This window comes from Rhinolophus sinicus, chromosome 16 (genome assembly GCF_057876585.1).
Source record: "Rhinolophus sinicus isolate RSI-liver-muscle chromosome 16, RSI-T2T, whole genome shotgun sequence".
Classification (NCBI taxonomy): Eukaryota; Metazoa; Chordata; class Mammalia; order Chiroptera; family Rhinolophidae; genus Rhinolophus; species Rhinolophus sinicus.
Genome location: NC_142516.1, coordinates 3,561,438 through 3,587,938, shown reverse-complemented (window position 1 = coordinate 3,587,938; position 26,501 = coordinate 3,561,438). Strand labels below are relative to the sequence as shown.

General features: G+C 45.7%; 1 protein-coding gene across 2 annotated transcripts; it reads left to right on the top strand.

The window, feature by feature from the left end:
• The first annotated feature begins 83 nt into the window (after window positions 1-83).
• Window positions 84-26,501, top strand: GTF3C4 (general transcription factor IIIC subunit 4). Of its 2 annotated transcripts, XM_019728906.3 has the most exons (5): window positions 85-562; window positions 10,889-12,715; window positions 15,553-15,683; window positions 18,325-18,413; window positions 20,402-26,501. In XM_019728906.3, exons 1-5 carry the CDS (start codon window positions 218-220, stop codon window positions 20,464-20,466), a joined length of 2,457 nt encoding a protein of 818 aa, XP_019584465.2. In that variant the 5' UTR covers window positions 85-217; the 3' UTR covers window positions 20,467-26,501. The 2 variants fall into 2 exon arrangements, with proteins under 2 accessions (XP_074187341.2, XP_019584465.2); XM_074331240.2 differs by lacking the exon at window positions 15,553-15,683 and having other exon boundaries at window positions 84-562; window positions 20,402-20,540.

Here is a 26,501-nt window from a genome sequence, read left to right as displayed (position 1 = left end):
GCGCGCTTTCTAGACAGGCAGCGCCGTGGCCACCTGGTAGGGCTGGGTCGCCTAGCAACGGCGGGGTCCTTCCAGGCTCCGCGGCGCTCCGGGCCTGAGGGGGAGAAAACGGCCGCGGAGGGCGCTGGGGGCCGGTGGCGGCGGCGCGGGCGGCGCTAACGGGACGGCGACGCGGGATTGGCGCGCCTGGGGATCCGGCCTCTGCATCTGCCTGGAGATGAACGCGGCCGACAAGGCCCGGGTGGGGCCCGCGGCCGACGGGCCTGCGCCGCCCGAGGAGGAGGAGGGCGAGGCGGGCGGGAAGGGGCCGGCGGCGGACGCGACCCCCGGGCCCAGCGCCGCGTTCCGCCTCCTGGTGACTCGGCGGGAGCCGGCCGTGAAGCTGCAGTATGCAGTGAGCGGCCTGGAGCCGCTGGCCTGGTCCGAAGACCACCGCGTATCCGTGTCCACGGCCCGCAGCATCGCTGTGCTGGAACTCATCTGCGACGTGCACAACCCGGGCCAGGACCTAGTTATCCACCGCACCTCAGTGCCCGCCCCTCTCAACAGCTGCCTTCTCAAAGTAAGCCATCCCGGGCCCCAGCCCGGGGCTCTCCTGCCGCCCCTCCTGCGCGGGTCCCTGGAGAATCCCGGCCCGCGCCTAGTCCGGGGAGTCCCCTCTTCGCCCCCAGCACTTAGGGGTTAAGCGGCTAGGGTCGCCGTAGCTGAGAAAACAAACACGAAACCTTGCAGCTATTGTGCCCAATGTCCCGGGTCACGCACCCCTCCCGACACACATGTTCTGGTAGGTCCCCTCGGAGCCAGTTCTCCGTCGCCCTTGCATCTGGCCGGCTGCTGGCACTGATTACTTTGCATAGTGGGCGTTGAGACTCCACCCCCCGTGGACCCTGCCCCAGACCTGCCTGTGCCTCTGCTCCTATTGTCTGGGACCGACTCCCCGAGGCCCTGGGCCGGCTTTGTTTACTGCGATGTGCCTTCCTCTCCTGCTCTTGTTTTGCTTTGGGGAAGAACACTTGGTCCTTTCCATTGTCGTGACATTCCAGCGACTTTATTATGAATGGGTCTCACTTTAGATGGGCAAATACTGGATCTTGCAGTTTGTACTCCAGTTTTATAGCTAAAAATCTTCAGGATGTAGAAGAAAAAGTAAAGCTTCGGGAAATAAATGCAGTTGTTAAACTTCAAGTCCAAGGTCTCTGTGTGGATGTAGTGCTTTCAGCTTCAGATAAACTAAGTTGGCCCTCAGAACTTTAGGGCTCCTAAAGTTTTGCTGTTTTAGTATCATTTTCAAGTTAATTTTTTAAAAGTAGTAAGCCATAACGTTTATTTTAGTGGTTTAGAAGTACAGTATAAAAACTTTCGGTATTTCATTTAAAGGCCTGTATGCATATATATGATCTATCAAAGTGTATATTCGCTCATTCAGTAAATACTTAAATACCACTATGTGTCAGCTAGGCTTTGACTTGGGTCTGGTACCTAGCAGTGCACAAAACAAAGTCCCTGCCCTCATGGAGCTTACATTCTTTTTAGCTACATGAATAAATTACAGTGTTCTATCGGGTAGTGACAAGCCCTATAAAGTTACATACCTATTTTCAGAGAACATATTTACATGAAAGTGAAGTTTAAAAAATAAAAATGATTACTCAGCACAGCTATTTTTAAATGCGAATCAAATTTTAAACATACAACTTGGTGTTGAATTAGATCATTGGTAAACTTGTATGACTAAAGCCCTCTAAGATCTTGGAGAAGATGCGAACAAATTGGTTCAAATATAAATAAACTGGGGACAGATGCAGTTGATGCTATGAAATTGAGAAACACTGAAGGAGGGAAGCAGAAGAAGGGGGCTTTAAAAGATGCATCCTCTGCTGAAAAGGAACTTACTATTTCTAAGGATGGTCATATGTACATGGATTAGAGAAATGTTAAGTATGTGTGTCAGTACAGTAGAGATTTAATACTGTTGCAGAGAGAATTGAAAGAAAGGAGGGACTAGTGAGGGAGGCACTTCATCAGGGAAGCTCATTTGGTGGCGAATCTGCAGCAGTCCTGAAACAGGTCGTGTTGGGTTATAAGAGGAAGGAAGGAAAGTGTCATCCAGGTGGCAAGAATGAGGTGTGTATGTCATGCACATACATATTTAAGTCATGAACATAACTTACTATTTTGGGTGTAAAAGTAATGATGAATCGAGTGGCTGTTCTAAAGTCAGAGAAAGTAAGGTGAAGTCAAACTAAAGATCAGTCTGAGGAAGCTGGCTTCACTCTAGAAAGCCCTGAGGTGATGTTAACGTTTCATAAGCATGGATTGACCTGGTATGGTTCAGGAATAGGAATCTGGTTGGACTACACGCAAGAAAATGGCTATTGGGGTCAGTATAAAATAGAGGTTAGGAGACTGGGCTTTAGCACAAGATAGCAAGATAGGCCTATCTATAAAAGGGGATAATAAAACCTACCTGGTTTAGACTTTCTGGAAGATTAAATACATATGTCGATATGTATATGTGTACACACATAAACACACACATTAATTACTTAGCACAGTTCCTGGAACACTGTAAATGCTCCAGGTAAAAACATACAGTCATACAAGTATAAAGGAATAGGAGCCTGGATTAATGCTATGGCTACGAATATGAAGATATCCATAGTATTCTGATAAAAATGTGACTCCATCGTTGGTTCTACAACTGTCTAAGAAGTGTTAGGATTTCTTTCTCTCTCTAATAGTAGATAGTTTGCCTGAAATAATGGCATCTTCCCCTTCTAGTCTGTTTTTTGGTATGTGCATCATGCAAACTATCAGTTAGCAGTCTTAGTAGACTGGGGCTGCTGGTGAATGAATGCTGAGTTGTCCCTGCAATTCTAAAAGACACCCCTGGGATAATGGCAGGAATGTAAAAAAGTCTGTATCAGTACTTTGATGACTCTATCCATTGACAGTCCGTGGAGATTGGAATCTACTCAGTGCTGTCCAGCTTGCCTTTGCTCTAACAAAAAGGATGGACATTTCTGCAATCTGGACCACAGTTTTAGTGTGTAACACTGCTAGAAATCTAGCTGCTAAACCTCTTTGAAGTTTTTGCTCTATGACTCTGTTATTTAGATTATGAGTTTTCTTTCAGGAAAATATGCAGTTATATAATAGTTCACATATCCACTGTTTTCAAGTTGCTGTCCTGGGCACTGAAGTTATGTGATATAAAGATAAGTGATAGAAATCTGAAAAGCAATAAAATAGTAATTTAAGGGTAAGTTGCGAGGATTTCCAGTCAAGGTGGCAGAGTAGGTAAATACTGTGCTTGCCTCCTTTCAATGGCCACATCAAAATTACAACTAAACTACAAAACAGCTGTCATTCAGAATCCCCTGAAGTCTAGTTGAACAGAAGTCCTACAACTAAGACATACAGAAAAAGTCACCTCAAGATTCGTAGGAGAGGCGGAGATGTTGAACGAGCTGGTCCTACACCTGCGTGGGGCAGTTAAAAATCAGGAGAGATATCTTCGTTGCAGAGGTCCCCCTGGAGGAGTGAGGGATCCCAGCCCTACACCAGGCTCCCCAACCCAGGGTTCCAGTTCCAGGAAGAGAAGTCCTTACAACTTCTCACTGTGAAAACCAGCAGAGATTAAGGCTGAGTGAGACGGAAGGCGGCTACAGTGCCAGGTGCTCCTCTTAAAGGGCCTACACACTGACTTACTAACGGATTCACGCATTCTGAGGTCCAGCTCTGGGGTAGCAGCTCGAAAGGCACCAGGGACATACGGGGAGGAACTGAATTGTCTGGCCTTAGGGTGAGGGCTGGAGGGGCGACTGTCTCCTTGACAGAAGTGCTGGCAGAATCCATTATTTCTTTGTTGAGCTCTCCCTATTCCCAGCTTGCAGACACAGGCTCCCGCCATATCTGAGACTCCATCGCCCTGCCCTGGTGATTCCCTGAGACCCTACCCCATCCAACTTGCAGGCCCACTCAAGTCTCTTCCAGTGGCTTTTCCATGCAAATGGCCCATCTTGGCCCATGCTACAGACTTTCCTGAAATTGTCAAGGTTCAAAAAATCAAACAAGCAGCATCTGGCCTCGGCAAGCCCCAGACCTCTTGCTGAACAGCCCCAAGCGCAGCACTAGCAGCAGCTGGCCTTGGTTCACAACTTAGCCTCTTCCAGGGACCTCCAAGCCCAATAAGGAGGGCTGCCACCTGCAGATTGTTTTGTGGCTCATGGCAGGTGGCCCCAGGCAGGGCAAAGGCTGCAGCTGAACTTGCCTGTGGCAGAGCCCCTCACAGGAGGCCCTGAGACCAGCACGCCTGGTGGTTGGCTTCAGACCAAGCCAGAGCATCACCTAGCTGTCTCCTCAGGCAACTCACCCAAAGGACAGACTGGGCAGGCACCAGAGCCCTGCTAAAGAGAATCCTGCTTCATAGGATCAGCCCTGCACAGCAGCTCCTCCACTGTAGTCACAGTCAGTCCTAACAACCAGTCAGCCTGAGGGTCAGTCCCTCTTACTGACGTGCAAACAGCAACCAAAGCTCAACTACAGCAGAAGGGCACACACAACCCACACAAGGGACACCTGGCTTAGGTGACCAGGGATACTGTGCCATTGGGCCCCACAGGACACCTAGTATATAAGGCCACTCTACTAAGACCGAGAGATATATCAGCCCTACCTAATACATAGAAACAAACACAGAGCAGCAGTCAAAATGGGGAGATAAAAAAGCATGTCCCAAATAAAAGAACAGAACAAAGCTCCAGAAAAAGAACTGAACAAAATGGAGATAAGGAAGCTACCAGACACAGAGCTCTGAACACTGTTATAAGGATGCTCAATGAACTTAGGGAAGAGTAGATGAACTCAGTGAGAACTTTAACAAAGAGATAGGAAACATAAAAATGGCGATTAAAAAAATATAAAAAAGCCAGTTAGAAATGAAGAAGACAATAACTGAAATAAAGAATACATTAGAGGGAATCAACAGTAGATTAGATGAAGCAGATAATTGAATCAGTGATTTAGAAGTTAAGGTAGCATAAAACACCCAATCAGAACAGCAAAAATAAAAAAGAATCCAAAAAACTGAGGAGAGTTTAATGGGTCTCTGGGACACCATCAAGTGTACCAACATTTGCATCATTGGGGTACCAGAAGGAGAATAGAGACAGCAAGGAACTGAAAACCTATTTGAAGAAATAATAACAGAAAACTTCCCTAACCTGGTGAAGGAAACAGACATACAGGCCCAGGAAATGCAGAGAGTCCCAAACAAGATGAATTCAAAGAGGCCCACACCAAGATACATCAAATTAAAATGACAAAGGTTAAAGACAAAGAGAAAATCTTAAAAGCAGCAAGAGAAAAGCAGTTACCTACAAGGAAGCTTCCAGAAGACTATCAGTGGATTTCTCAACAGAATCTTTGCAGGCCGGAAGAGATTAGCACAAAATATTTAAAGTGAGGAAAAACACGGACCTACAACCAAGATTACCCAGCAAAACTGTCATTTAGAATCTAAGGACAAAGAGCTTCCCAGACAAGAAAAAGCTAAAGGAGTTCAGCAACACCAAACCAGTATTAAAAGGAATGTTAGAGGGACTTCATCAAGAAAAAGAAGAAAGAAAAAATATGAATAATAAAATACAATAGCTATGAGATCTGACAGTAAAGTTTGCAGACTTGCTACCATGTGCTTACCTTGGCAGCACAGTACAAACAGCTCGGGAAGGTTTCATAACCTTGGTATATCTGTCTCAGCTGTGTTCGTGTCAACGTGTGGCGGTGTCTTGCTGAGTGGCATTCATTATTACATGTTTTGTTTGCCGTCGCGAGAATGTCTGGGCTTGAATTAGAGCAACGAACAAACATTAAATTTCTTGTTAAACTTGGCAAGAGTGGAAGTGAAATCAGGGACATGTTAGTCCAAGTTTATGGGGATAATGCCATGAGGAAAACGGCAGTGTACAAATGGATTAAACATTTTTCTGAGGGGAGAGAACCCGTCACTGATGAAGAGAGGTCAGGGCGGCCAGTGACAAGCAGAACTGATGAAAACATTGCAAAAATTCATTGAATTGTGTGTCAAAATCGTTGGTTGACTGAGAACCATAGCAGACCAAGTAAACATTGATAGAGAAACAGTTAGGAAAATCTTAACTGGAAATCTTGGCATGAGAAAGGTGTGTGCAAAAATGGTCTCGAAGGAGCTCTTGCATCACGACAATGCACCAGCTCACACGGCACTGTGTGTGAAGGAGTTTTTAGCCAGTAAACAAATACCTGTATTGGAACACCCTCCCTACTCACCTGATCTGGCCCCCAATGACTTCTTTCTTTACCCGAAGATAAAGGAAATACTGAAAGGAAGACAATTTGATGGCATTCAGGACATCAAGGGTAATACGACAACAGCTCTTATGGCCATTCCAGAAAAAGAATTCCAGAATTGCTTTGAAGGGTGGGCTAGGCACTGGGATCGGTGCATAGCTTCCCAAGGGGAGTACTTCAAAGGTGACTGGTGATATTCAGCGATGAGGTATGTAGCACTTTTTCTAAGATGAGTTTGGGAACTTAATTGTCAGACCTCATGTATGTGCCAATGGTGGGAGCCCCGTGCCCTCCGATGCCCCAGAGTGTAGTAGATTCCAGAGACTCCATCCTGGGCCACACAGGTCAACATTACTTTAAATGCAAATGGATTAAAGCTCCACTCAAAAGATAGGGTGGCTGGAATGGATAAGAAAGCAAGACCATTGCATATGCTGCCTACAAGGGACTCACTTCAGATCGAAAGACACACACAGACTGATACAGTAAAGGGATGGAAAAAGATATTTCATGAAAATGAAAACAAACAAACAAAAGCTGGAGTAGCAACACTTATACCAAACAAAATAGACTTTAAAACAAAGACTGTTTTGTATTACGAAGAGACAGTGAAAGACCCAGTAATCCCACTTCAGGGTATTTATCTGAAGAGACCCAAACACTACTTTGAAGGGACATGTTCATCCGTATGTTCACTGAAGCATTATGTACAATAACCAAGGTGTGGAGGCATCCCAGGGGTCCAGCACTGGATAAACGGATAAAGAAGAAGTGGTACATACATATAGTGGAGTATTACTCAGCCATATAAAAAAAAGAAATCTTGCCCTCTGCAACAACCTGGATGGACCTAGAAGGTATTGTGCTGAGTGGAGTAAGTCAGACAGAAAGACAAATGCCATATGATTTCACTTATATCTGGAATCTAAAGAACAAAGTAAACAAAGCAGAAACAAACTCATAGATACAGAGAACATTTTGATGGTTGCCAGCTAGGAAGGGGAAGGGATTAAGAAGTACATATTGGTAATTACAAAAGAGTCATGGGGATGTAAAGTTACAGCATAAGGAAAATAGTCAATAGTATTTTAAGAGCTATGTATGGTGTCAGATAGGTACTAGATTTATCAGGGTGATCACCTCGTAAATTATATAAATGTCTAATCACTATGTTGTACACCTGAAACTAATATGGTATATCAACTGTTGAAAAATACAACCATTATTAAAATAATAAATTGCAATTTTTCTTCCCATTGGACTGCTGATTTAGTGAGTCATCTAGTTGTATGCAGTTCCAAATTATATGTATAACTATTTTTATTGTGTCAATTGTTAGGAACATTAATATTAATACCATCAATGACATCGAGTTAATAACTATTACCTGTCTTTGGAATCATATTCCTGCCCTCAGGAAGCTTACTGTCTAATAGCTTCAAATGAGCTTTTGTTTGTTAGGTGCTTATAAAGGACATAGCAATTAGTAGTAATAGTGGCCTACTGGAAGCAGGATAGTATGTAATTAAACATTTGGCTGGGGGCTGGCCTCTGGGCGCTGGGCTCCTAAGTGGTCTGTTCTTTGGGCATCTGAGTACTTGTCTTACTTTGTTAACTAGTTTTGTGATACGGAGAATTGGAGGGAGGTGTAGTAGGCTCATTCAAACTAAATATATTACAAATTACTGCCCAAAACCATGAGGAATTTTCCTACTGGCCCAGATCCATGCTGCTTTTCATCCTATCAGGAAGCCTTCCTACAGTCAGTGCGACCAAGAGTTGCTAGAGACACATTCATTTCATCCTGTGCTGCTGCTTTGGGTTACAAATTCTGTAAGTTTACTTTTAATTCTATAGTAGTTTTTATTTGTAGTAAATTTGCCTATTCTAATTTACAATATTATAGGATTTGGTGAACAATTTTATATTTACCCTGCATTTTATATACTTTTATTAGGTCTCATTAACATTTACTTAATCTTCAGAGAGTATTAGTAATCGTCATAGCTAATATTTATTGAGCACTTATTAATGTATGCTTGACATATATTGACTTATATAACCTTCCTGATTCTATGACACACGTACTATTATTTTTTCTTTGCAAGTGAGAAAATTAGGAGCAGAGGTTTTGTTCAGGGTCACAGAGCTAGTGTGTGATAGAGCCAGCGTGTGAACCTAAGCAGTCTGGCCTCAGCACAGATTTTCAGTCATTTTGCTGGGCTTCATTATGTCATATTTTAAACTATATCTAGCCATGCAAAGCTCTGGGCTTTGATCAGCATTATTTTATCAACAGGCTAGCCAGCCACACCTGTAAGTAGAATTCCAGTCTGTGTCTCCAGCATGTCCGTAAGTGTATCCGAGAGACTACCTTAAATGCCTTTCTAAAATCAAGATATATGCCTAAGACACCATTTCCAGAATATTCTTTTGGATGACACCCCCCAAAAAAAGGTTGTATTGTTTTTTTAAAGCATGGATAATGTGGTTCATACGACTCTACGATAGCTCCCTGATGGAGGCATTTAATATGCTCCTGTGCCTCTCGGGGGAGTGATGTACAGCCATAGAACTCTCGTTCAGGGGCGATGCAGGGGCGCAGCGTTCTGCGTAACACACTTTAAGAAGAGTTAGTCATCTGATTCATCTGTTGGACAGCTGTATGTCTGCCTTTTGTTCCATATGCTTATTTACTCTGCTGTTGAGCAGTTTCAGAAAAAAGAATAAATTCAAAATTTTCCAGTTGTCCTACGCTAGTTTCTAATGGTCACAGCTGTCTACACAAACCATTCATTGGTTAATACATTAAAGAATTTTATTTCCTATCAGGCTTAATGGTCTGTAGTTTTTGTAATCTAGTCAGCATTTGGGGGATATTTTTCGAACTGTTTATTGCACTCTGGCTTTCTAACCCATTCCCAGTTGCCCAAGCTTTACCAAGGTATGTAGTTAGTGGTTCTGATTTCAGCATCTTCCTCCAAGTTCTTCCGTGTCCTGGAGTGTAATTCCTCTGGGCTTGGGACTCAAACTCATTTAAAGTGACTTTTATTATATCTGTATATGTCTTAGGCTTGAATTCCTTTTTTTTTTTTTTTTAAAGATTTTATTGGGGAAGGGGAACAGGACTTTATTGGGGAACAGTGTGTACTTCCAGGACTTTTTTCCAGTCAAGTTGTTGTCCTTTCAGTCTTAGTTGTGGAGGGCGCAGCTCAGCTCTAGGTCCAGCTGCTGTTGCTAGTTGCAGGGGGCACAGCCCACCATCCCTTGTGGGAGTCGAACCGGCAACCTTGTGGTTGAGAGCATGCGCTCCAACCAACTGAGCCATCTGGGAGCTCAGCGGCAGCTCAGCTCAAGGTGCTGTGTTCAATCTTAGTTGCAGGGGGCGGAGCCCACCATCCCTTGCGGGACGAGGAATCCAGCTGGCAACCTTGTGGTTGAGAGACAACTGGCCCATGTGGGAATCGAACCGGCAGCCTTTGGAGTTAGGAGCATGGAGCTCTAACCACCTGAGCCTCCGGGCCGGCCCCTGAATTCCTTTTTAATCATGTTTTTCTACCCTTCCCAGTTTGAAGATCAGCTTCTATTTAAAAGGAGATTGACACTAAAAAGGAATGAAAAGTTTCTGCTTTCTTTCTCTGGTATCCATTTCTCTACCACAGTGGGTCAAGTCCTTTCTTCTTGCTTCAGATGTGACAGAAACCATATTTTAGTTGACCTCTGTTTTTTTCTCAGCTTTGGGCTCCCTGGCTATTTTCTTATGGCTCTGGCCCACTTTCTTTTGGTCATTTAGCTCTTCCTCCATCTTTAATGTTCCTTTAAAATCTTTTTAAAGGGCTTGCCATCTTTAAAAAGAGCTTGTAAGGGTAGGCACTAAGTAAATAGCACTGCTGATGTATGTAACAGACTTGGAGGAGGGAGCAATGAATGAAAGCTTTACGGACCTCAGGAGACCTGGTAGGACAGGTGGGACTGGATAGAAGAAAAGAGCCTTCTAGGCAAGAGAGACAGGGAAGGCAGGGGCGGGAAAGTTCGGGGAACGGCAGATATTCTGATTGGAGTGGACAGTATAGAAACAGTGGGCAAAGCAGTTGGACTTGGCTTTCAGCATAATTTGTAAATGAAATTTCAGATTATTTTTGTATCTTGTACAAAATGTATACAAAATTGTATCAAAGACGTATAATTTTGTGAATTTTTACACCTTTATTGTTTTGTGACTAATTCTGCTAAATGCTCTGTTGACTCTTAAGAATTAAGTGCACCTCTATCGTCCTTATGCTTATGTCAATTCTAAGAAGAAGGTGGGAACCAGGTTATGAATAATGAGAACATTTATTCTGATCCTTTAAAAAAAATCGCCATTTCTGAGTAAATGCTCATTTAGTTTTGGACAGGTACTTCATCTTTTAAATGCATGTCATACCAAAATTCACAGAACCAATGCAGAATTACTGTTTATGTTAATGTGAACCAGTGAATATACTCTAAGTAATATAAATCTATTTCTAGAGAGAAATATTTGTCTGATAGTTTTTATACCTCTTATTTTCAGGTTGGCTCAAAAGCAGAAGTCGCTGAGTGTAAGGAGAAATTTGCCACCTCTAAAGACCCCACCATCAGTCAGACTTTCATGTTGGATAGGGTGTTTAACCCTGAGGGGAAGGCTTTGCCCCCAATGAGAGGATTCAAATACACGAGCTGGTCCCCTATGGGCTGTGATGCCAACGGCAGGTGCCTCTTGGCCGCGCTCACCATGGACAATCGCCTGACCATCCAGGCCAACCTCAACAGACTGCAGTGGGTCCAGCTGGTCGACCTGACTGAGCTTTATGGAGAGCGTCTTTATGAGACCAGTTACAGGCTCTCTAGAAACGAGGCCCCGGAGGGGGACCTGGGGGACTTTGCCGAGTTCCAGAGGCGACACAGCATGCAGACCGCAGTCCGCATGGAGTGGTCGGGCATCTGTACCACCCAGCAGGTCAAGCACAACAACGAGTGCCGCGACGTGGGCAGCGTGCTCCTGGCGGTGCTCTTTGAAAACGGTGACATTGCCGTGTGGCAGTTTCAGCTGCCGTTTGTCGGCAAGGAGTCCATCTCCTCATGCAACACAATTGAGTCAGGAATCAACTCCCCTAGTGTCTTGTTTTGGTGGGAATATGAGCACAATAACCGGAAGATGAGCGGCCTCATTGTGGGCAGTGCGTTTGGACCTGTGAAAATCCTCCCTGTCAACCTCAAAGCAGTGAAAGGCTATTTCACTTTAAGGCAGCCTGTGGTCTTGTGGAAAGAAATGGACCAGTTGCCCGTGCACAGCATCAAGTGCGTCCCGCTTTACCACCCGTACCAGAAATGCAGCTGCAGCTTAGTGGTGGCTGCCAGAGGGCCCTATGTGTTCTGGTGTCTGCTGCTCATCTCCAAAGCGGGTCTGAACGTGCACAACTCCCACGTCACGGGCCTACACTCGCTGCCGATTGTCTCCATGACCGCTGACAAGCAGAATGGAACTGTGTACACGTGCTCCAGTGACGGGAAGGTGAGGCAGCTGATTCCCATTTTCACAGATGTCGCGTTAAAGTTTGAACACCAGCTGATTAAACTTGCAGACGTGTTTGGCTCCGTGAGGACGCACGGGATCGCGGTGAGCCCCTGCGGCGCGTACCTGGCCGTCATCACCACCGAGGGCATGGTCAACGGCCTCCATCCCGTTAACAAGAACTACCAGGTCCAGTTTGTCACTCTCAAAACCTTTGAAGAGGCAGCTGCTCAGCTCCTGGAATCTTCAGTTCAAAATCTCTTTAAGCAGGTAGATTTAATAGACCTAGTTCGCTGGAAGATTTTAAAAGATAAACATATCCCTCAATTTTTACAAGAAGCTTTGGAAAAAAAGATCGGAAGCAGTGGGGCCACCTATTTTTGGCGCTTCAAACTTTTCCTCCTGAGGATTTTGTATCAGTCAATGCAGAAAACCCCTTCAGAAGCCTTATGGAAACCCACCCATGAGGACTCAAAAATCTTACTCAGTGACTCGCCTGGAACCGGCATTGCCGAGGATGAACAGCAAGACGAAGGCACATCCTCCAGACAGGTGAGTAAGCCAGGCCTTCAGGAGAGGAGCAGAGAAGGGGACCCAGAGGACCCCACAGATGACACGCTGACCCAGTCTGGAGACACTGGAGGCCGGGAGCCAATGGAAGAGAAGCTCCTTGAAATCCAAGGGAAAATCGAAGCTGTGGAAATGCACTTGACCAGGGAGCACATGAAGCGAGTCTTGGGAGAAGTGTACCTGCACACCTGGATCACAGAAAACACGAGCATCCCCACCAGGGGCCTCTGTAACTTCCTAATGTCTGATGAAGAGTACGATGACCGAACGGCACGGGTAGGTGTTCACAAAAATACTGGGACCGGAAAGCCTGCTTTCTGGGTGAGACAGAAATGACCTAAACTGAATTTCTAAAGCTCAGCTTTTGCTTTGACATTTGTTTCGGTAGTTGGTTGGCACAAAGTGCTGGAGAATAAATAGGAGACACGGGCCCGTGCAGAGGACACGTTCCTATCCCACCAGATATTTCAGTTCGTCCTTTCACTGTGGCCGTGAATGATATGCAAGGTTTGTGAGATGAAATTTCCAGGCTGATGACCAGCTCAAGAGGCTGCCTCGAGGAGCGTAGGATGTGACCGGGCAGTCACAGGCGTGGACGTGTGGCCCCCGCACTCCAGTCCCTTGCTGTTTGCAAAAGGTTTTCTTTGGGGGCGGGGGGAGGGCAGGAAGGGGAAGGTTGGGGGAGGCTGTTTCCATTTGGAAGGACTTGAGAAGTTCTGATTTAGCCAAGAAGGGCATATAAAGTAAACAGGAATTACTCGTGTTGCTTTTATAAAAATTGGGTATGATCTATATTTCCGGATTAGACATATTATACTGTGTTGTCTAAAATATGTGCCACAGAATTCAAGTTCCCTGACAGAACGTTAGGCGTCCAAGCCCCGGGCAATACTGCATACTCCACACTCGTCTTAAAGGTTCCCCGTGCACGTGAGCCTTCTAAGGTGCTGAGAACTCCTGCATAAGGGAATCCTTCTTACCTTTGGGGAGGTCATGTTACCCAGACTTATTAATCAGGGAGCCTGTCTTTGAGCTAACCTCTGCTTGAGGAACTTGTGTTACAAGGAACGTACTGTATACTAAAATATTCAAAACCACAAAAGCCTATGTTCCTTTACACCTCAAAGATCGATGCTTCTTCCACTGCCTAAAACCTTACTTAAAATATTGATTGAAGGTCAAATATTGTTATCCCTCATTTAGACCATTCATAGCCACTTGTGGCACTTTCTTGTTGGAGAGACTGACAGGGAGAATGTATGTGCACCCCTGAAATTACTGCTCATGCGATGTTTGCAGTGATCTCAAGACTAGTTGAGATGTACTGTCCATGAAACTGACTTTTCATTTTTGAAAGTCAACCTTTAAACATTGTTTCATTGTGGTCTGCTTGTGTGGAGGTGTGTTCTGGTTATCAGTGTCTCATAGGACCTAGCAGGGATGTTATAAGCCAGCGAAATGTAACAGAACCATTTTAGAAACTATGTAATGGAGTTTGGTTGGTAATGGTTTAGAGTAATTGCCGGGATGCTACGGGAGGTGGAGCTACATTGGACCGAGTGATGTGGTTCTAACAGCCCGTTTAAACGAGAGAAGCTTGGACCTCTGCCCATCTATAGCAACTGAATTTTGATTGAAAACAACGCATTTCATGTCTTAATAATCCCACTCTATGCATAAAATGAACCTCTTTGAACCTAGTGCGTTGGTTTACTAGTAATTACAAATTCTTCCTGACACTCGCACCCTGGAGAGCTGTTACGTAAAGTCAGACCCGCGGTTCTCACCATCTCTCCGCAGCCCACGCAGCATTTTAAGACATTTGTTCTGATTGTTCTTGCCCATAGGTGTATTGTGTATCTGTTTATGTATGATATGTATATCTGTGCTTTATACATTAAAAGCATTTTTTGTCCCCCAAGAACCACTGTTTGCCCCCTTGGAAGGAATGTCAGCCCCGTTGAGGAGGCATGAGTTAAAGTAACGCAGTTGGGCTTGCATGCCCCAGGCTCCTGGGAGCAAGAGAAGCGTCCTTCCTGGTGTGACGTCTGCGTGTGTGGCCACGGCAGGGGGCCTTTTGAGCAGAGTTTGTCCCCATCGGGCTGCTCGGCCTGTCTAGAAAAGGCAGGGTGGTCGACCCTGCTGTACGGGACCATAAAGAGAGGTCGGAAGGCCAACAGGTACTGGGCTTTCAATCTGTAGTTGGATACAGAACAGGTAGGCTACCGCCGTGGGCTGTGAGGACAGCCGTCCGAACTCCAGGGCAGTGATCTCAGTGAGGCAGGCTTAGAGGGTTTCCGCAGGAGCCGGCGTGTAAGTGGATGGACGGCTTCAGAGGCCATTACCTGCTGGCAAGGCAAGCGGTCCGTGCGCCATCCCAGGGATGTCGCCCGTGAAGGCTCTTCAGCAGAATGATGACGTCCATCAGTGTGTTCTAGCCTTTCATTTTTAAAGTCGTATAATCCTAATAAACGAAGCCGAACAAAGTGAAGCTGAAAGTGGGCAAGGCCTTTGCCAGCCCGCCCTGTGGACCTCTTCCCTCCCGCTCCCCACCCCCACGGGGGGCCTGCTGAGCCTCTGCTTGGGTCCGTGGGTCTGCGGCGCAGGTCACTAGACTAGGCCGGTCGTGGGTCTCTGGGCCGTCAGAGGGAAGATCACTAGTTTTTAATCCTGATTAGCTTTTTCCTTTGTACGCCTTTCTTGAAGACTAGACATTCGTACAATTCTGCAGAGTTAGTATTTCACGTAGTATTTTGCCCATAGAGATGAGGCTTTTCCTTCTTAAAGTGAAAACATTGGAAGTAATAGCTAAATGCTTTGTCTTCTAACAGAACTCTGAAGTCCTTGTTTCAGAAGCAACTAAAACAAGGCAAGTAACAAGATCTTGGTTTTCAGAGCGGTTTTGCCTTTAGCGGTTATAGGTCACCCTCTGTCACAGGGTCCCTGAATGAGTGTTTTACTCAGGCAGTTGGCACACATTGAAGCCCTTTTCACTTGGCAGACAGCGCGATGGAAGCGCTGTGGCATTTCCTTCTCCTCTGAGTCTGCAGGCTTTTCCGCACGAAGCCCTTCATGCTTCCCTAACATACATGGCCGCTGCTTTGTCTTACCAGGTGCTCATTGGACACATCTCGAAGAAGATGAACAAACAGACTTTCCCCGAGCACTGTAGTTTGTGTAAAGAGATCTTGCCGTTCACGGATCGCAAACAGGCGGTGTGTTCCAATGGCCACATTTGGCTCCGGTAAGCCCTCGGAAGTCAGACCCGCTTTTGCTCAGTGTTCAGTTGTGTCTGGCAGCCAGCACTACAGAGCAAGTGTTTATCCAAAATGGATGTCGCCGTGCCGTTAGGTTGGACAAAAGCTGCCATTATTCAACCTGGTATGGCCTTTTTTCTTCAGCCTGTCTAAAGCAAGATGCCCTTTAAATGACAGTTTTTTACTGCTTGATACATAGGAGTTTCTTTAAGTAACCTTAAATTTTAAAAAATTACTACAAAAGTAATACCTATCACAGTTAGTGACATGTAAAAGTGCTTATGTACTTTTTTTGTTTAACTTTATAATAAAAGTCTCCCTCCTCTCCCCTCAGCTTCCTCCCTCCTCCCCAAAACACTTTCATCCCCTCGACTTCCTGGGCACAGTCCTACTGCTTTTCTTTCTGCCTCGTTCTTCGTTGTCTGCTTCTCCTTGCCGTCCATCTTTGGACCTGTTTTTCTTCTGTCGGCGCTCCCTTAGCGGTTATATATGATCTGTACACGGTGACTTAAACATGTAGCTTTAGCCTGAATTTCTCCCCCTCAATTCATACTTATAATACATACCTAACCCTCTGCTCAGCGTATCTGTTTGTAAGTTTTCTAGGCATTTCAGGTTTGAATCCAGCCTTTCTCGCTCCCTCCCATGCGGGTCCGAGACACCATCATCTCTTGCCTGGATTATGACAGTTACCTGGGCTTCCTGCTTCCATCCTGGTTCCCTCCAGTCTGCTCTCAGTGCAGCCATGGTTGTGATCCTAGAACGGCTCTGTCAGGCCATGTCCCCCCGCTGCTCAGCCCTTTCCATGGCTCCCCGTTTCTGATGAGGAAAAGCTCAAATCCTTTCTGTGATGAAGATGCACAGCCCGGCCCTCATCCCGTCTCTGTCCATGCGCATCTCCTGCGTTTCTCGGTCCTCTCACGTCTCCCCAGATGCACTGGTCCCATTGTGCTCAGGGACAGAGGCACCCCTGCCACTTGTGGACGTCTGCAGGGGCCGTTCTGTCTGCCGCCGGGAATGCTCTTTCAGTGGGTGGCCACGGGGCTCGCTCAGGGTCCCTTTGTCCGTCAGGCCTCGTGGCCGCACTGCCTGCCGACACCCTTCTCCCAGTTTTCTGCCGCCCTTCCCCTGCTCATTTCCTCCCTAGCGATTTACACCATTTAACACGTTATAGTTTGGGCTTTTTCCCCTTCTCTCCTCTGGAATAGAAAGCTCCATGGGCACAGGGAGTCTTGTTACTTTGTTCATGGCTGTTTCTAAAGCAGTGCATGGAACGGATAGGCACCCACTTAATATTTAAAATTCGTTTTTAACAGACAGGGCTGTGCTGCACATACTCCCTGAACAACTGGCCACTTCTCTTATCGAAATACACTGTGGACACTTGTCCACATCAGCCCGTAGATCCCCGCCTTAGCAGCTGTGGACTTGTGCCCTGTGTGGATGTGCCGTGAACTGCCCTGTGGATGGGTATCTGGATTTGTTCCACTTTTTACTGTGTCTATACCTTTTCTAATCTGTTCGGGCTTTTTCTAGGGGAGAGTGGGAAACGAGCTGGCAGTAGTAATAGCAGGGGGGGGGGGTGTGGAGAGCCGTCCGTGTGGCAGGCTCTGTTCTGGGGGTCCCGGGTCCCGAGTTCCTGCAGCCTTACCACAGCCATGATGGTGGCACTGCGATTATTCCGTTTTTACAGATAGAAACGGGCACCTGGGGAGGTTCACTAATTTGCTCCAAGTCACAGGTGGCTGGTGACAGAGGCAGACCTGGCATTCTGGCTCCAGAGTCCATGTGTGTAACCACCATGCATTATTGTCTCACATGGATTCTTTCACCAAAATGAGTTTCGGTTTTACTGATTGAAGTTAGTGCCAGAATACCCCATATCCTGCTCCCTGTGAGAGGGGGTGCTTGCTCTGCCTCGGGGGTCGTCTTCCTTCCGAATGCCCAAGTCTTCACTCAGAGCGAACCTGCTTGGAATCTCTTCCTCCGACATCCCTTCCTCCTGTGTTTCTCTGCTCCTTGGATGCTCAGCCTTAGCGCTGTTATCTCTGGGGCCAACCTTCCCCGCAGAGCCCAGGGGCCCTCTCCCATCTCATCGCATTTCCGCCGTCCCTGACTTGCCCAGCAGATGCTCAGTGAAGGGTCTTGGATGGAATTGAACCTGTGGATGCTTGTTCTTGTCCCTTCTTTTTGCACCATTGATTGTGTCTTCTATATCAGCATCTTCAGGTTTTCCTCACTGTACTATCAGGTTCTTATACCTGATCGTATAAATCACTAATGAGTCATTTTCACTATAGTATGTCAGGTTTTTTTTTAACACACCAAACAAAGTACAGTCAGGTATGGACAGACTAGACCTTTCCAAGTGCAGCAAGCACAGCAGGCAAGAAGCTGCAGCAACTGGATTAGAAACCGCGCCTCTTGGCTTCCCTTGCTCTGTGGGTGGTGTCGGTCTGGGCAGCTTGGCTGAGAGAGGAATACATTGTTGCCGTGGATTTGGGGACAGTTGTTGCCCTTTACTTCCTTACTGTGTGGTTTGGGAATAACCGTCTGTGGTGAGTTACCGTCCACACTGCTGCTTTCCAGCTGTGGGTGGAGCTGATGATACCATCTGGCTTCTTTCAGGTGCTTCTTAACCTACCAGTCCTGCCAGAGTCTGATATACAGGAGGTGTCTGCTGCATGACAGCATTGCCCGCCACCCCGCCCCTGAAGGTGAGTGCTGCCCCCGGCCTGGCGGGTCAGATGGCGTGTGCCGGTGCCCTAGACGTGACTGCGGCCGGCTCGTCCTGCTCTTCACAGTAGCATCATGAAGCCACACTAACTGAAAATGGTAACTGGAAGCTGTCACGTTCCAGTGTATATTGCATTTTAGTATGAGTACGTTGGCTGTTCTATCACTGCAAACAAATCAGTCATTCAAAAAAAATGGCAGCGCTTGCTGCACTTGGCGTGTATGATTATATTTGAATGAAAACGCTGCAAATTATAAGTATACAAAAACCGCAGTGCTAAGCTGGTAATGGGAGGCATTCTTCCAGGAGCCATGATGGGGGATTGTTTCTGGTTGGTCTGTATTCTTTTCTGATGCCCTGAGAACAAAGCCCACTTTTCTGCGAGAACTAGTTGGAAACCAGGTCATTGGTGTAGGCAAGGGCTCAGTGATGTGAGGAGACATCAGTGTCAGACTTAGGGCCTGAGGGTCATGAATGTCACACTCTAACCAAACGAGCTGCCTAGACCCAGGCGTGTACAATTATATACACGTTTGGGGGAATCTGGTCTCAAGGAAGTAAAACAGAAAAACCATTCTACATACAACTACACCCTTCTTGATTTTTGATCTTAATTGGCTGACGTGCTCTAATTCTGAGAAGTTGGTGTGTTGGCAGCTTGTGTTCCGTCCTAACTTTCTATTACAGAAAACGCAATCATACACAAAAGTAGAGACAGGAGTGGAGTAAGCCCTTAGGTACCCATCATTCAACTGCAAATGTTGCCAGCTCACAGCCTTTTATGTTCCGTCCCTCGTCACCCACCCACGCCCCTCCTCTTACTGGATTACTTTGAAACGAATTTGAGGGAATTTATAAACAGCCACTGCAACTGAAAAGTACTATACTTTTTAGGCAGAAAATGAGGAAAAGATTGAAACAAATTAAAAACGCACGCACACACCTGCCTGGTGACTTTGAGTTGAGCCGCATATAGTTCTTGGGAAGAACAAGAATCTGTGGAGTCTGGAGAGTAGTGAGAAGAGCATTTCACAGACAGGGAGGGTTTTAAAGGGGGAGAAGGTGTTGCCCCAATGTTGCCACATTTTTCTTTCTCCATGTAATGCATTTTAAAAAATTACTAGTACTTTGATTTTTTCCCCCCCCCTTTTTCCACCTCCCCCCCACCCCTACTCCGGTTCAAGCCGTTGTTTCTCAGTCTGGTTGTGTAGGACACAGCTCCCTGGCCCATGCTGGTGTTACGAGCCTTGTGCTCCCCCCCCGCCCTCCCCCCCCCCCCCTCCGTCTGAGGCAATTGGTTGCCAATCCTCGGTCGGCCACTCACAGCAGCTCATGGCAGCTGTCACCGACTGCCGGCCACTCATGCTGGCTGCCGGCTACTCACGCTGGCCACCGGCCGCTCATGGTGGCACACAGTAGCCCATGGCAGCACACAGCAGCCCATGGCAGCCCCTGGCAGCTCACGCCAAGCTCCGGCTCCTCACGGCAGCCCAGCTCCAGGGAGAGCCGTTGTTCACAATCTTAGCTGTAGAGGGTGCAGCCCACTGGCCCATGTGGGAATCGAACCAGTGACCTCAGCGTTAGGAGCATGGCACTCCAACCACCTGAGCCACAGGGCCAGCCCCAGTACTGTGATTTTATGAGTATTTTAGCATTAATAGTGTATGAAGGTTACACTCAGAAAAACACAGACCTTTAATTTGAGTAAATCGAGCTTTATGAAACACTCATTCAGTCCCTTATCTTCCTGTTTCGTTACTGAAGGATGGAGATCCCATGGCACACTTAGCTCTGGGAGCCCCAGGTTGAGTTAGTCCGGCCGCTTGTAACGTTGGCATGAGATGCTTTGTCCAGGATGCCGAACAGGACCCCAGTGCCCATCTCTTGCCACTGCAGTCCAGCCTCAGCTCATCCCGTTGGCTGCCTTTTCTGAAGCTAACGCTTGACACACTTGTGTTCCTTTTGCAGATCCCGACTGGATTAAGAGATTACTGCAGAGCCCCTGCCCTTTCTGCGATTCTCCTGTGTTCTGAGATCCGCAGTGGGAAGATGCGAAAGGGCGTGTGCTCCACTGCAGAAAACCGCTCCAGCCCGAAGAGGTGGGATGTGCTGGAAGCAGGGCCCTCACTCGTGCAGAGCCTCTCCACGATTGTAAACAGAGCCCTGGGAACTCATTTCGGAAGTGCACTGTGTATCCAGGACTAAGTGACGGAACGCAGAGATTGAAGTCGTTTAGAGGTGGATGGTAGCCCACTCCTCACCCAATGACGAATGCTCATTTTTCAAGTGTCTTCACTGAAGCCCTGTCGTTTCTAGGAACAGAAGGACCTCTTCTAGAGAGTTGAGACAAGGGCCTTGCTGGGCGGAGTTAGGCTTTAGTCCTAACCTTGGTCTGGAATTGCCTTTTGGCTCCAAAGAGCTTAAATTACCTGGTCCGTGGCAGTCAGTGTACCAGCAGCAGATATTAAGTGTCTGAACGCGTGGGATATTTTGTTCTCAGTAAACAGCTGCAGATCTGTATCCCCCAATTCTTGTTTTTCCTGCATATTGAAAACATTTTCCTAAAACTATATTTTTAAGAAGCTGAAGCCAAGACTAAAATTGGTTTTAATGTGTCAAAGGTCAGGTGACTCTTGTAAGTTAATAATTGTGACAGTTTTAATCCTTTCCCATGTCACCCGATTTCCTGCCCCAACTCCTCAGTATTTATAAGGATGTCAAGTACTCCGGTCGCCTGTCTCGTCCTCGCTTCAGATTTAACTGTGATTCCCTCGATGAGTTATTGTACATAGAAGAAAAAGAATATTTTCTCCTTTTAGTATTAAAACTTTCAGTATTTTTAATGCTGACATTTCCAGACATTTCATTTATATCCGGTATAGGAGTGCACAGAGTCTACCTAGAAGCTTCCAGAAAGAGACGGCCACTCAGAGGGGCAGACACTTGCGCTCTGGTGCTCCAAGTGTGTGCAACTCAGTGGGCAGAGCCTGGGACTCCTCTCTGCAAAGGTTCTTGATGTTTATCATACAGGTATGTTCTGGAGGCTGTTAGGAGATGTTAGATGTTCATTGCTCTTAAACCCTAAAGTAAAAAATAGACATTCTGGAGTTACAGTGTTTGGGGATTTTTAAATAAGTACCCTAGGGATTGGTGCTGCAATGTACACATTTTAAATGGTGCGTATTTCTGGGAAGTTGGATGAGAAGTACAAAATGTGAGATTCTAACTCAGCTACACGCTGTCTATTTTGCCTTTATTCTAACACAGTTTCCTGCTTTTATTTTGTATCCTTAGTGACATTTTGTCCTCCCTTTGGAAACACTTGCTATTTGGGTAACACTGTAACAGAAACGTACTACACACTTGTGTTCGCCTTTCTTCTGTGTGGTGAGTGGGGACAGAGCCCCAGCAGGCACTTCCAAACAGTCCGCATGGAAATGTCTTCTTTTCCTGTTCAAAATGTTGTTGGTCTCTAATCTTTACGTGTTTGCTGGAGTCCTCTGCCTCTCTCTCTCACGTTGGCGGTAATTTCAGTAGCATTCATCCAGACTTTAGGGTCTGGCCTGTTAAATTGATTTTCAAGAAGGAGAACCAGTGGGCACTGAAATCATGAATAACGCAAGTCAGAAGGTTGTGTAGTTGCAGTTGTTTGTGCTGGTCACTGTTTCACTTTACAATAAATATGACAGTAAGTTTGGGATCGTGTCCGGGAATTATTGCAGTTTTAATAATCATGGAAAACTTAGTTTCGCTTAGTTTTTTGTTCCTAATCAGCACAGTCAGCAGTTGATTTGTTCTCTTTGGGGAATATTGTGCTGCTGCCATCTAAAACTTACACTGTTTTTATTTAAAGCAGTTGTGCGTTCAGCCTCGGTGCCATCAGCACCACGCTCCCACCCACGGAGCTAACCGGCCACCCCAGCATGGCAACTGTTTTGCTAGAACATGGCTTCTCTCTGCAGGGGGCTGGCCCCCGGTGGCATTCTAGAGACTGAAAGCCCACCAGCCCAAAGTCCTGCACACCCATTTGGGAGGCCTTCCCCCTTTTCCTGCCCCGCCCCCACCCATGGAGGTTCACCCACTGACCCGTGAGAATGGAAGGTTCTGTGTTAATGGCAGCACCACAGACAGTGAGGGCAGTGCACGCTTTCACTAGGGCTCAGCATTCCTGACGACAGTGGTGACCAGTGAAACCTTGCAAAAGTGGGTAAGACCAGGCATCTTCAGACTAATTGCCTCTCCGAGTTTAAACATGAAATCCTCGCTGCCTTCCTGACATTTGCCTGATCTAGTGGATTTCAAGTATATTTCAGCTGTCACTGTAATAACTGTTTCAGGAAGGGCCGATGGAAGTGATGTGTCTGCACTGCATTGAAGCCCAGGGGCACAGTCTATACAATGAGACCTTTTAAGCTACAACACGGTTGCATTTTGGGAGTCTGATATCCACACCTGTGTCACATTTTCTCTGCCTGGGGTTAATTTGTTCCTATTATTCTAGATCAGAAATTGATAGCTTATTATACTTGATATTTATTCTGAAATCCTCCTGTGTCCACCACCCAGATTTCAAGCAATCTCTACCTACTATTATATCTGCCAAAACTTCCAATTATTTTTCAATGTCAGAAGTTATTAGAACCACTGGCACAGCTCGTAGTTGAGTGTGACATTTTTCTGCTTCTCCCTCTAAGAAGTTTTTGAGAATGTTACTGTTGAATGTTACTGTGTAGGTTAGACCTACCATGTTTCCCTGAAAATAAGATCTAGCCGGACAATCAACTCTAATGGGTCTTTTGGAACAAAAATCAATATAAGGCCCGGTCATATATTAGATAAGACCGGGTCTTATATTACTCTTTGGTCCAAAAGACACATTAGAGCTGATTACCTGGCTAGGTCTTATTTTTGGGGAAACACGATATGAGAGTTTCACAGGTTAAAAGAATGTTAAAGGAAATAATTAAACATTAAAATATATTTTGTTGTAATCATCATGGTAGCAGATAAGGTGCGGAAGAAATCGATGCTTATCGGGGCTTGTTAAGAGGAATCGGTACTGGTTTTATGGAGCACCTGCTCCCCCAGCAGCAGTCCCCCTGCTGTGGAGTTGGGTGAATTCCTGCAGTTCTTGGAATGAAACCAGGAATTCGCATCACTGGTTGATTTCCCCAGGGTCCTTTCATCCCGTTTGCTCCCTCCCTCCCTCCTTCCCTCCCTGCCTTCCTACCTACCTCTCTACCTGCCTCCCTATCTCTCTCTCGCTTTTCCTTGCCAGACAGGTAGGTCCTCTTGATTTCCAGTCCTTTAGTTCTCCCATCTTTAGGACACATTCAGAACTAACAGGTTTCATGTCTGAAAGAAAAATTGATTAGTGGTAAAATTCCTAAAAGCTAAATCACATACTGGGTTTCCCTTCCTAGAAGTAGTTTTTCTTTCTTGTAGTTCCTTGTTAACTTGGTGAACTGTATTTGGCTTCCTTCACCGCTCTTTGTAATTTCTCTGTCAGAGTGTTCAGTAACTTTTGGCTGGACTTTGGGCGAGAGTATGCTAGATTTTAGTTCCTTGCCACCCCCCAACGAATATTATTCTTGACAAGGAAAAATTCTGGTTATGACTATGCTGAATGGGTTATGTTATATTCAAAGTCAGCAGACCTAAATTTTTAAGGGAAAGGTGTATTCTGCCCTTTTTTCTTTCTAGAGATTGGGCAGCACAAACAGCAAGACACGTAAATGAACGTCTTTCCTATTAGCCCACCAGGGACTGCTTGCAGGCTGCATGGCTTCGTAATTCATTCAGAATACATCTCTGTGCTCTGAGACCACCCTTCAGGGGCTGGTGGCGTGTAGCTGCAGGGAGCCTGCATTGTCTCAGGAATCGACCCTTTGTCCTCAAGGTCGTCAAACTTTAAACACGCCTCTGACAGGTCTAATCGACATGAACTGCTTTCCCTTCAGTTACTGGTGGGAGTGGCAGCTGCAGCTTCAAGCAGTTTAGACTGTGTCTCAAGTCCCAGCTGTTAAACTTGAACTGTTCTTTCTTGAAGCTGAAAGAGGCTTCTGGAGTTAAGGTCTTCACATCTGCTAGCATGGCATCTGCTATTCAGACTGATTACAGAGCATGTGACATTTGACTGTCTCGCATGCAATGAAGTCAAATTGGCAGGATACAGAGTTGCTTCTAGTGACCTGAAGTCCTGTAGCATTGCAGTCCTGATGGAACGGCAGCTTTGCAGAGGTGACAGCGACTCGTGTCCAGGGCACAGAGGTAAACCAGGACCAGGCCCACCAGCTGGGCTGAGTCTGGAGGATGGCAGCAGCCTCTCGCGAGCATAGGTGGAGTTTGGTTTAAGACGGGGCCATATCTGAAAACTTGGTGTGGGAATCCACAAGTTTAACAGGGAACGACTATTTATAAAGACGTCCTGTAAAGACGTTAATCCTTTTGGTATATGAATATTTCTCCCCCAACCTCTTTACCAAATTAGCTTTTCCTTATCTTGCCTTTTCTTTGAGTTATAACTGTACTCTAGGGGCTTAGTATACGAACCACGATCCAAGTCAGTGAGTTTATTTAGAGCAATATTATATGTGGTGTTTTCATTCATTGTAGGCTTGGGAGGAGTTGAAAAAGGGAAGGCTGAAACTCTCAGACTGACAATATTGTAAATGGGTCGGGTAAAATTAAATTTCAGAACTTGAAATGTTATGTTGATTTCTAAAGTAAAATTTGCCTACCTCTCCATCATGAAATCCTGTTACTTTCTTAAAAAGATCCTGTAAAGTGGTCGTATTGGACAACATAAGAAGCTGTGATGGCTTTGAGGCATTGCATACTTTATGAGTTTTACATTTGGCTAACAGGCTGGTAGGGTGTACGGTATTTTGTTTTGGTACTAATGCAGAATTAAATGCAAAAATGAATTATGTCTTTTTCGAGACGTTGATTCCAATGTGTACTTTAATGTATGAAAGGAAAATGAACATCACACTTTTTATACAGAAATTGGACTGTATAGAAAAGTAAGTCTGTGTTGTGTATCGTGATACATATTTGTTTACCCAACGCCTGGGCTACTCTTTGTGCTTGGCTTTGAATTTACGTATGTTTACATGTGACATTTTTTTGAAATGAAAAGAACAGCCATCTAAAAACTTAAGGTTATAAAAAGGAGGTGGTTTTTTAATTTTTGCCATTGGTTTAAGTGGCATGTTACAGACTTTTAGTGTTTAAATGAAATAACCAAGAATAATAACACATTTGCGTGGAGTACCCCGTCCAGAAAAGCCAGCGGCCTTTCTCCTCTGTATATATGTACATAGTGTTCAGTATTAGATTGTAAGCTCCTCAAGGGCAGGGACTGTGCTTCTTCTCGGTAGTTCCTGCGGCACCTAATGTCAAGTGCCTTGCACAGAGTAGGTGCTCGTAACGTGTAGGATGAGGGAGTAGCTTCCTGCCACCTTGAAGATGAAGCATGGTTCACTTTTTCCATTGCGTTCTAACTGCAAAGAACTAATGACCAGGGGAGGGTCGATTTCTTTCTTGAGTTGGAACTGAGCTTGGGTTGAACCTGACTATGCCATATCCTTCCTTAGACTATCTAGCCTTCTTTTCCTGATGATAACAGACCAGTATCCTGAGCTTTTATCTCATATTAGGGCAGAGGTTTCTGGGAACGTTTGAAGTGGGGAAGATTACAGAGAACATGAAATGGAAATTTTGAGGGTGTTTGTCAGTGTACAGCCCTGTGGGGCAATTTTATTTTAGTTATTAGTAAAAAAAATGTTAACAGATCCTCTGTTTCTTTACCAGCTAGCTGGTTGGCCAACTATCCAGTTCATGAAAGACCATTGGTTTTTAGCTTTTTCCCATTTTGGATGCCCCTCAGTTGCTCATATGATTCTAGTCCTTAGAGTTTAACAAAGTTGCTGTGAATATCCAGTGCTGTATATAATGGCAGTTTTGTAAATGTGAAATAACCTTGACTATCTTGTGTTTTGTATGCAGAGCCACTAGTATTGTTATCTTGGCCACTTTTTTATTCAAAATAAATAAATAACAATTA

Excerpts from the sequence above, each read along its gene's own strand:
- GTF3C4 (XM_019728906.3), top strand. The coding sequence starts at position 218 with ATGAACGCGGCCGACAAGGCCCGGGTGGGGCCCGCGGCCGACGGGCCT. Across the intron at positions 12,716-15,552 it reads ACGATGACCGAACGGCACGG|GTGCTCATTGGACACATCTC; the intron begins GTAGGTGTTCAC and ends TTGTCTTACCAG. Across the intron at positions 18,414-20,401 it reads CCGCCACCCCGCCCCTGAAG|ATCCCGACTGGATTAAGAGA; the intron begins GTGAGTGCTGCC and ends TTCCTTTTGCAG.